Genomic DNA, 10,307 nt, shown 5'->3' with positions numbered 1-10,307 from the left:
TTCATTCTATTGATAGTTTGGGTGTGATTCCATTAGACACGAAACTTGTGGTGCTTGCTTCCAAGAGATCTTCAAGAGGAATTCTAGTTGTTTACTATAACAACTAAAAGATATGTAATCCTAAAACCTTTTCATGTAAATTTTGAAAATAGCCTAGGGTTTCCAGGTTTCTTTTTGATATTCATAGTTATAGATTCAATAGATAAAACATAAATCCTATTTAGGTTGCATGCAGACTTAAGAGTTTTATTTTTTTGTTTACTAAATCCTATCACCAACAACCTCTTGCCGCATGACATAAAAGGTCCATAACAAATTGAACCTTTGCTTCCACGGTGTAGAAACTAGTAGGCAAGGCACCTTCTATTTCCTTTATCCATCACATGCTTAGAACCTGATCCTTATTTCTTTCGAATATAAGAGGGTGATACACTACCATATCATAACAAGCGACATCCCTAGCCATCAGTTGCTCAAATCTAACAAAGTCTATAATCCTCTTGTCGATCGCTTCCTCCTTGAATCTCGCGACAAAGTCGGTACTACATCGAATAAGACCCTCGAGACCTCAAAATAAACCAACTCACCTATGTCGACATCACTCAGACTCGATCCATCATGGCCACTTGGGCCCGAACCAGAACCATTCTCTCCCGACATAAACATTACTGTACCACAAGTCTAGACAGAAGTAGGTTAAAACAAATTCATAGCGCTATCCCACACTATCAACCTATCTACTGGTTCCTTAGTGAATTGAGTAAAGGTATCATAATATGAGTATAGAAATCAACGAATTTTAGTGCACATTACTCACTAATGAGGAACCAAGTGTTGTCTTTATGAAATTTTGATTAAACTTAAGGTTATACAAAATAGTGATGTACATTATCATAAAGGAATGAAAGAGTCATTACAATAATCATCATCTTTGATCTGTAGTGTCTTAATAATCATATTTGAAAAGTATGTGGATAACACACTTAAGACATACAAAGTCTTCAGAGATTGAAGAGATTTTATTTGTATGTTTATAAAGTATTTGAGTATAAGTAAAAAATGGCTACTATAACATACATTAGACATATGATATATATAATATACATATTGCATTTTCTGTCAATGTTTTATTGTTTTTGGAGTGTCTATCTATTATAAATAGTTTTGAAATTCCATTTTTTTTAAAGAATAAAAAATGCACACATAAGTATTAAAATCATATCAAATGAGCAATAATATAATAAAAATCCAATCAACCTCAATTAAGTGTTTGATTCGATTGTATGATCAATCAATCAAAGTTTTACTAATGATTTTATTTGAGTGTATAATATTTTCATAAAGTGGTGACGATAACAAATCTAGTATTGATTCGGCACCTTAATTCCCTTTAATATCCTACCATTATCTACCATTATCTCATAAGTTATTAAGTGAATCGAACGCAAGTCGGATAATATAAGTTTTGAATATTTTACATCGTGAAATGCACACTTTCTCAGAATAAAAATAGATAGTTACAAACCAAACCAAATTTTCTTAATAAAAATGGAGATAAATTTGGTTTCAACTTTCAAACAAAAATAAAAATCAAACTTTTTCATCATTTTGTATAGAATAAAATTTACCCTAAATTAAAGACATATGGTTTAGTGTGTTATTTTGTAACTCATCTCTCCGTCTCCACCTTCTTCCCCCTCTTCATCCCCTCCATATATATTCGCATCTCTATCTGTTTCTCTTACAATACAATGAGTTTTTGATTTCAATTTCATATGTCGCAACCCAACACTAGTACCTCCAACAACAACCGTAAGCGCTCATCTACCACCTGCACATCTCCACAACCACCCACCACCACCACCACAACCGGCGGCGACAGCGGCGGCGGCGGAGGAGCTCACTTCTTGGCGATGAAGAAGGCCAAATCACAGGCCGTATCTTGCTCTTTGGACAACAAAAACGGCTTCCAGCAACATCAATTTGATAATAATCCATCTGCCGAACCTTCTTCCATGATCGAAGATCCCACTGAAAACGATGCTGGACGCGCATCCTCTGCTGGTGGATTCACCGCCAATTTGGCTCGTAAAAAAGCAACGCCTCCTCAACCAGCTAAGAAGCTCGTAATCAAGCTACTCAAAGGTCCTCGATTTAATCTCTTACCTAACTCACACTCGTACTTCAATCTCTGATATATATTCGAAATTGATACATCTAATCTGCAGGAAACCTTCAATTTGCTTTATATTTCTTGTTTCTTTTGCCGAATTGGAAGTATAGGGTTTTGGATTTATAGGTTGATTCATGTATCATCTGTCAATGATTATGTGGGTTTTAGCTGAAATTGAGGAGCTAAATACTTCCTCAACTTTGTAGGTCTCAGTTCATTATAATTTTCATGGTATTTCTGTTGTCTGGATTAGGTCTTAAGATTCTGCTGTTTATCTTTGTCACTAACATCATTTCAGAAATTTCCTCCCTTTTAATCTATATGCTCCTATTGTATCACAGAAATAGACACTCAAATCACTCTATTACGTGAACAACACCAACATTTAGATGTCTATTGCGAAAAATTTAATCTTGTAGATGGAAAGATCAACTTAAAAATGGTTTATTTTGTACATTCAAAAGATATTGTATCTAAAACCCTAAAACAATTTTGAATATTTAATGAATGTAGGAACTCTTTACATTAAAAGCATATGAAATTTACTATGCATTTACCTTAAGTATATAGTTGGGTTTCTTTTTTCTCTTTTCTTAGTTCATATAATGATTTCCAAAAATATGTTATTGGGTGTTGCATTTGTAGCTCGGATGAACTTGGGCAACTGCACACTTTCTCATTCATGGTTCATATATGTACCTATCCACACATCATCGATGGTTGATTTTTTACTTTTCTCAAATGAACCTGTCTGAATAGAAACTTAGATATGGAGTCACTATTATTCCAGCTTTATGAATTAAATTTTGAGTTCAGTAAATGATATCCATGGATTACTTTTTAAAATGCAGTTTTTATCTTTATCTATCTGTTTATTATAATTGTATGCTGTTATCTTAATCAGTTGAGGGCAAGTCATTTTAAATTGTTTGCAACCCTTTCTTGAGCATAGTCTGCTTGATTCATTTCTCACCCCTTTTTTTTTTTTAAAGAACCTCGACTCTTTATCAGCAAGTTTTTATTTTATTTTATTTTACACAGGTCAAGGGCATGGAAAAACTTTTTTCTTTGTTTGTTTCTAAATTAGAAAATAAGGACAAAGAAAAAGAATAAAGAAAAGTTCTTTGACATGTAATGTAAATGGCTCATAAAACTACACTACTGTTTACAGTTTATCATCCTTATTCCCAAACATGACACCCCTAAATTGATCCGTTATCTTGATGACATGCATCGATGTTATCCCTTAATAAGAATTTCTAGTTAATTTATATATCTTAATTATCAGTTAAAACCAGTTAATGACTCTACACCAGTTAATCCCACTTAATCTAACAATTACAAGCTCTTTTAAGCATTTTACTCATACAAGTTTTAATCTCTCTTTCATTTTCCTTTTCTAGATTTTATGGTATTTGACTTTTTTTAAATGTTGTATTTTCTCTTAAAGCCAAGCCCACTTTACCAACAAACTTTGAGGAGAACACATGGGCAGTCTTGAAGTCAGCCATTAGTGCCATATTCTTGAAGCAGCCAGATCCTTGTGATTTAGAGAAGCTTTATCAAGTGAGTGCTTCTACATGATTCTTTATTAGGGTTTATGTCCTAAATCACCATCAAAGTATTTCCCATTTACCCTTTTAACCATTCAGGAAACAACTTAATGTTTTATGTTTATTTTTACAATTGCCTGTTTTCTAAGTGTTCTTCCTACATGTCATCATCCATGTGGCAAATGGGAAAAACTTTATGTTAGTCCCAATCTGTTTGTAAGGATTTGATGATGACTAATCTTGTAATAATCTGATCATGGAGTATCTTCCTATCTTATAAGTCTGAACAAATTCAAAATACATTTGTTAACTAAATTTTGTTATGAATTACAGGCTGTGAATGATCTTTGTCTCTACAAGATGGGGGGAAGTCTTTACCAAAGGATTGAGAGGGAGTGTGAAGCCCATATATCTGCTGCTTTAAATTCATTAGTTGGGCAAAGTGAAGATCTTGTGGTGTTCTTATCACTTGTGCAGAAAACATGGCAAGATTTTTGTGATCAAATGTTGATGATCCGTGGTATAGCATTGTATCTTGATCGAACCTATGTGAAACAAACTCCAACTGTAAGATCATTATGGGACATGGGGCTTCAACTATTCCGGAAGCATTTATCACTAGCTTCAGAAGTTGAGCATAAAACAGTTTTTGGCCTTCTGAAAATGATAGAAAGTGAGAGGTAAATTCCCATATCTTCTCACCAAATGTTCTTACACTTCAATTTAAGAACATGGTTGTTTCATACTTCTCATATACACTTCTGATGTTTCCTTTAAGTTAAAAACAATAGGTTACAATTATGAAGGGTTACATTGTAATTTTACAATCTAGTCCAAGATGACATGGGAAACAAATACCCTTTTGGCTATGTAACCAAAATCAACCAAATTTAAGGAATGAAGCAAACAACTATGTAGCTTCTTGTACCCTTTTTGAAAATGTAACTATGAAAGGAAAACAAGAAGTAAATCTGATTAATCATGCATGAAAATGACTAATATGCCCTCAATTTTCACTTGGCAGATTAGGTGAAGCAGTTGATAGAACACTCCTTAATCATCTTTTAAAGATGTTCATTGCCTTGGGGATTTACTCTGAGAGTTTTGAGAAGCCATTCCTTGAATGCACATCAGAATTCTATGCTGCTGAAGGAGTAAAATACATGCAATACTCAGATGTTCCAGATTATTTAAAACACGTGGAGGTTTGTATTATTCTTCTCTTTCCTTTATAAACTTTATGTGCCAGGTGTAAATGGCAATGATATTCAGTCATTAGGTTATTATCTAAATTAGGGTTAAATGTGTATTTATGCAACAATCTTTCATTTCCCCCCATTTGATGCAGTTTAGTGGCTTTCATACAAAATTTTCAACAAAGTTTAATTTTAGGACTAAAAGATGCAATATTTTATCAGTAACATGTGTAACTGGTTGAAACATGGTTGAATGATATGTGTCAGTTGTATAAAGTGATAAAAAAGTGAAACATTGTTGAATAAATTGGTGAAAAAAGTGAAACATTATTGCATCAATTGGTAAAAAAGTGAAACTTGTTGCCTAAATAAGCATTCATGGAATGAAATATGATTCCAAATTTCATTTAAATAACCACTTTGTTGCAAATATTGGGAAAAATACGAAACTTTGTTGAATGAATACGTATTTGACCCCTTGCATTAAAATTTCAATTTGTGAAACATGATAACTCTTGACAGATTTACCCTTCTCACTTATTTTCTGATATTTATTGCCATTTATGAATCATTGTAGGTAAGGTTGCATGAAGAACATGACAGGTGTCTACTCTATCTTGATGCTACTACAAGAAAACCTTTGGTAGCAACTGCTGAAAGACAACTCCTTGAGCTCCATATTTCTGCAATACTCGATAAGGCATCAATACTTTTTCATTCTCTCTCTCTCTCTCTCTCTCTCTCTCTCTCTCTCTCTCTCTCTTTTTAGTTTTCAATCTTTCTTTACATTACTATTTCTTGCATTGAACCCTGATTTTAATTCCACAATTAACAGGGTTTCACAATGTTGATGGATGGGAATCGAACTCAAGATCTTAGAAGAATGTATACACTTTTCCACAGAGTAAATTCCCTTGAATCCTTAAGACAAGCTCTTAGCTCATACATCAGAAAAACAGGGCAAGGTATTGTGACAGATGAAGAAAAAGACAAAGACATGGTGTTCTCTCTTTTGGAATTCAAACTCTCTCTTGATAAAATATGGGAAGATAGTTTTTCAAAGAATGATGTTTTTTGCAACACAATTAAAGAAGCCTTTGAACACCTCATCAATCTACGCCAGGTATACCATATTTTATTTCATCATCATCTTCAGTTTATTCATCTCCAATTTAGGGTTTTCTATAACTAACAGATATAATAATTATAAATGTGTTTGTTATATATATATATATTTTTTATATCTGTAGAATCGTCCTGCTGAGTTGATTGCTAAATTTTTGGATGAGAAATTGCGTGCTGGAAATAAGGGTACATCTGAGGAAGAATTGGAGGGAACTCTTGATAAAGTTTTGGTTCTTTTCAGATTTATACAGGTAATATTATAGCAATGTACGTTTATTGATTTGTTTATTGTAACAAATCAATAAATTGTTAGAAGTATAATGGTATTATTTTGTAGTAGAAAAAAAAATGAACGTACAGTTATAGAATACACAAAAAAGGAAGTGTATTGTTATTTCTTTCATTTAGTCTTTTTGTTTGCTGATTTGTGTAAAAAAAGGAAAAACTCATTTTTTTATATATGTTGTGATGTAGGGTAAGGATGTGTTTGAAGCATTCTATAAAAAGGATCTTGCGAAAAGGCTTCTTTTGGGAAAGAGTGCATCTATTGATGCTGAAAAATCTATGATCTCCAAGGTTCCCAAACTACCCTTTTTCACCTGCTGTCTTAAATCTTAATCAAATGCATTTTTTTATGTTTATAAATAAATTAATCTTAAAGTTATCATTTTTTATAGTTGAAAACCGAATGTGGTAGCCAGTTCACCAACAAGCTTGAAGGAATGTTCAAGGTTTGTTTCTATATCTTCTAAGTAATTACAAATTTACCCCAAAATATCTTTTAAAAAATCATTTATCTTTTTAATTTCATTTTTTTAGGACATAGAGTTATCGAAGGAGATAAATGAATCTTTCAAGCAATCATCTCAAGCAAGGACGAAACTACCCTCGGGAATTGAAATGAGTGTCCATGTCTTAACAACTGGGTATGTATGTTTATATTATTAATAATAAAAATATGACTCAAAATCTGCTTTTGATTACTAAATAAAGTAATATGGATAATTAAATTCAGGTATTGGCCAACATATCCACCAATGGATGTCCGCCTTCCCCATGAACTCAATGTTTATCAGGTATGCCATGAAGGAAAGATGATTTTAGTTTAGAGTAAGTTACATTTTTGGTCCCTGAATATAGTTGATTTTTTCAGATTTGGTCCCAAAAAGTTTTCTCTTGCAGTTTTGGTCTTTATATGCAAAAACAACTATACTCAGGGACCAAAAACGTAACATCATATAAGGAACATAATTGCAAAAACAAATTTTGAGACCAAAGTTGCAAAAATCAGCTATACTCAGGGACTAAATATGTAATTTATGATTTTTCATTATGCAACTATTTTGGTTTACAACATGCTGAACAGGACATTTTTTAATTTTGGTCCTAAAAAGTTTTCTCTTGCAATTTTGGTCTTCATTTGAGCTTTTTTTTTTTTGTAATGCTTTTGGTCCCTGTTTCGGGTAAAATACATATTTTTAGGACCATAATTGCAAAAATCAACTATACTCAGGGACCAAAAATGTAATTTACGCTTTTATTATGTTGAAACTATTTTGGTTTACTGTAAAGCTGAAATTTGTATGATTTTTACAGGACATATTTAAAGAATTTTACTTGAGCAAATACAGTGGTAGGCGATTAATGTGGCAGAATTCATTAGGTCACTGTGTCTTGAAAGCAGAATTTCCAAAGGGCAAAAAAGAACTTGCAGTTTCCTTATTTCAGGTTTGAGTTTCTTCTTCTTCTTCTTTTTTTAATCTTTTTAATTCTCTGATTATATAAATGGTGGATTTCATATGATATTACAGACAGTTGTTTTGATGCTGTTCAATGATGCACAAAAGCTTAGTTTTCAAGATATCAAGGATGCTACAAGCATTGAGGACAAAGAACTGAGGAGGACTCTCCAGTCCCTTGCTTGTGGAAAAGTCCGTGTCCTTCAAAAGGTAGCTGTTTCAACTTTTAACTTTTAACTCAAGGGCATTTATGTCTTTTGCACACACAGCCTACCAACTGATAATGTTTGATGTTTTTCTCAGATTCCAAAAGGGAGGGAAGTGGATGACAATGATTCCTTCATGTTTAATGATGTATTTACTGCTCCTCTTTATCGTATAAAGGTGAGAGCAATTAAAAAACCATATGCTAAAGCTTAAAGTAGCTGTTTGGTATGATGGAACGGAATGACTCATTCCATTCCCTTGCTTATTTCATTATTCCATTCCATTCCATGTGTGTGTGTACAGGTCAATGCTATCCAATTGAAGGAAACTGTGGAAGAAAATGCAAGCACCACAGAGAGAGTTTTCCAAGATCGTCAATATCAGGTCCAATATCTTATTATTAATTTAATTTATTATTATTGGTGTTTAGAAACTTTTAAATTTTTTGTGATTATAACCACAATTTTTTTTTTTTGAATATATTGCAGGTTGATGCTGCTATTGTTCGGATTATGAAAACTAGAAAAGTTCTGAGTCATACTCTTCTGATAACTGAACTCTTTCAGCAGGTAAAATCATTTTCTTTAGACTAAGTTACACTTTTGGTCCTTATATATAGCTCACTTTTGCAATTTCGATCCCAAAATGTTTTCTTGTGCAATTTTGGTCCCTGTTTCCTGTACTGCTTTCTTCATTTTTGGTACCAAAATTGCAAAAACCAAAACTGCAAGGAAAAAATTATTGGGGGGCAAAATTGAAAAATTCAAATATACTCAGGGACCGAAGATGTAATTATATTGGGATTAGTATCATAAAGAACGTTATATATTGCGTTTCTCTCTGGATTAAACCTCAACTTTATTTTATTTTTTTAATGAAAAAAAACCTTTTATTTTTTTCATTTTGTCCGAAAAACACTCCAAAAAACCCTCACATTTGACAAGTTTTTTTGGAAAAAACTGCCGAAAGAGTCGAATCGAAAAAAATGGAAAAATGAAAGGTCTTTTTCAGGAAAAAAGTATAGTTGAGGTTTAATCTGAAAAAATACAAATATATAAGGTCTTCTATGATATTAACCATAAAAAAAAAACACCTGTACTTTCCTGTAGTTATTAAACGTGTTATATACTATTTCTAACCCTTTTATAATATCATATTAGGGCACCATTTTATAGATTTAGCTACTGAGCTACTTTTTTTAATCAATTATTAACATTTATTTTTATTGGAACAGCTAAAGTTTCCAATAAAACCAGTTGATTTGAAGAAGAGGATTGAAAGCTTGATTGATAGGGAGTATTTGGAGAGAGACAAGAGCAACCCTCAGATATACAATTATCTTGCATGAATCCATCCAATCAAATCAAATCAAATGAAAACCTGTTTGTTTTTTTTTATCAAAGGAATACATTTTCCTTGGTCTGTTTATGTACAGCGATAGCTTTTGTTTTTAATTGTAAAGTCTAATTTGCGTTGTGCTTTTCACCTTATATTCAGAGTTCCTTACTACTATTATTCTCCTTTCTTAATCCAACTCTTTTGCCCTTATCGGATTTTTAACACGTGCAAAACTTATGTTATATTTAGGCACAATGATAAAACATGACAAAACAAAACGTGATATGATAGAATTTGTACTTTATATTGGGTTTGAAATGGCTTCTATTAGAATGAAATTGAGAACATACTCGAGGATAATCAATGTTTTCCAAGATTTTTAAGCAGTCGAAGAGAAAATTTATTTGACTTATGTATATTCGAATGGAGATCTCAAGTTATTTCCTTAATATGGTTGAAGTATAAGTTAAATTGATAAAGATGGGAAATATTGAGAAGAGAGAATGATAAAACTCGGCAATGATGTGCAATAGACAATTATAGAGTTTGTAGTAGAAGATAAAACAAGGAAGTTAAAGTCGAAATAACCTCACTTGTTTTCAAAATATTTTTGAGGACGAAATCTTTTGATTAGAGGAGAATTAATATGATTAGAACTTGCATTTTGTTTGAGTTTGTAAATTATGACTTGGTGCATAATCATGGAGAAGAATGTTGATTATGATCTTATAAGTATGGAACCGTGTACGTGGCATGTGCATAAGGATTTATGCGATGTGTAAATCCAAGTAAAGGCACGTTTTGACATAAGACGGTGTTGTACAATGCTATTTAAGAATATGGTAATGTTCGTTATTAAACGCAACATGTTCAAAAGTGCAATATGCGTACGAGAATGCAACGCGTTCCAGAGGGTGACAATATGCGTGCGGCCATAATGGATAAAATACATAGAGACGTTTTAGTTTATTTGTCT

General features: G+C 32.3%; 1 protein-coding gene across 1 annotated transcript; it reads left to right on the top strand.

Moving 5' to 3' along the window:
- The first annotated feature begins 1,668 nt into the window (after positions 1-1,668).
- CUL4 (cullin4) lies at positions 1,669-9,505 on the top strand. Its single transcript, XM_078963439.1, has 17 exons — positions 1,669-2,145; positions 3,624-3,739; positions 4,060-4,406; positions 4,751-4,931; positions 5,500-5,622; positions 5,758-6,045; positions 6,173-6,298; positions 6,522-6,623; positions 6,725-6,778; positions 6,867-6,973; positions 7,063-7,123; positions 7,644-7,775; positions 7,859-7,996; positions 8,090-8,170; positions 8,297-8,377; positions 8,482-8,562; positions 9,228-9,505. The coding sequence occupies exons 1-17, from the start codon at positions 1,776-1,778 to the stop codon at positions 9,339-9,341; spliced, it is 2,502 nt and encodes an 833-aa protein (XP_078819565.1). The 5' UTR covers positions 1,669-1,775; the 3' UTR covers positions 9,342-9,505.
- Positions 9,506-10,307: the final 802 nt, after the last annotated feature.

The sequence above is a fragment of the Lactuca saligna genome, chromosome 7 (genome assembly GCF_052625555.1).
Source record: "Lactuca saligna cultivar CGN05327 chromosome 7, ASM5262555v1, whole genome shotgun sequence".
Lineage (NCBI taxonomy): Eukaryota > Viridiplantae > Streptophyta > Magnoliopsida > Asterales > Asteraceae > Lactuca > Lactuca saligna.
The sequence above is the reverse complement of the archived record's forward strand: the minus strand, read 5'-3'. Positions and strand labels throughout refer to the sequence as shown.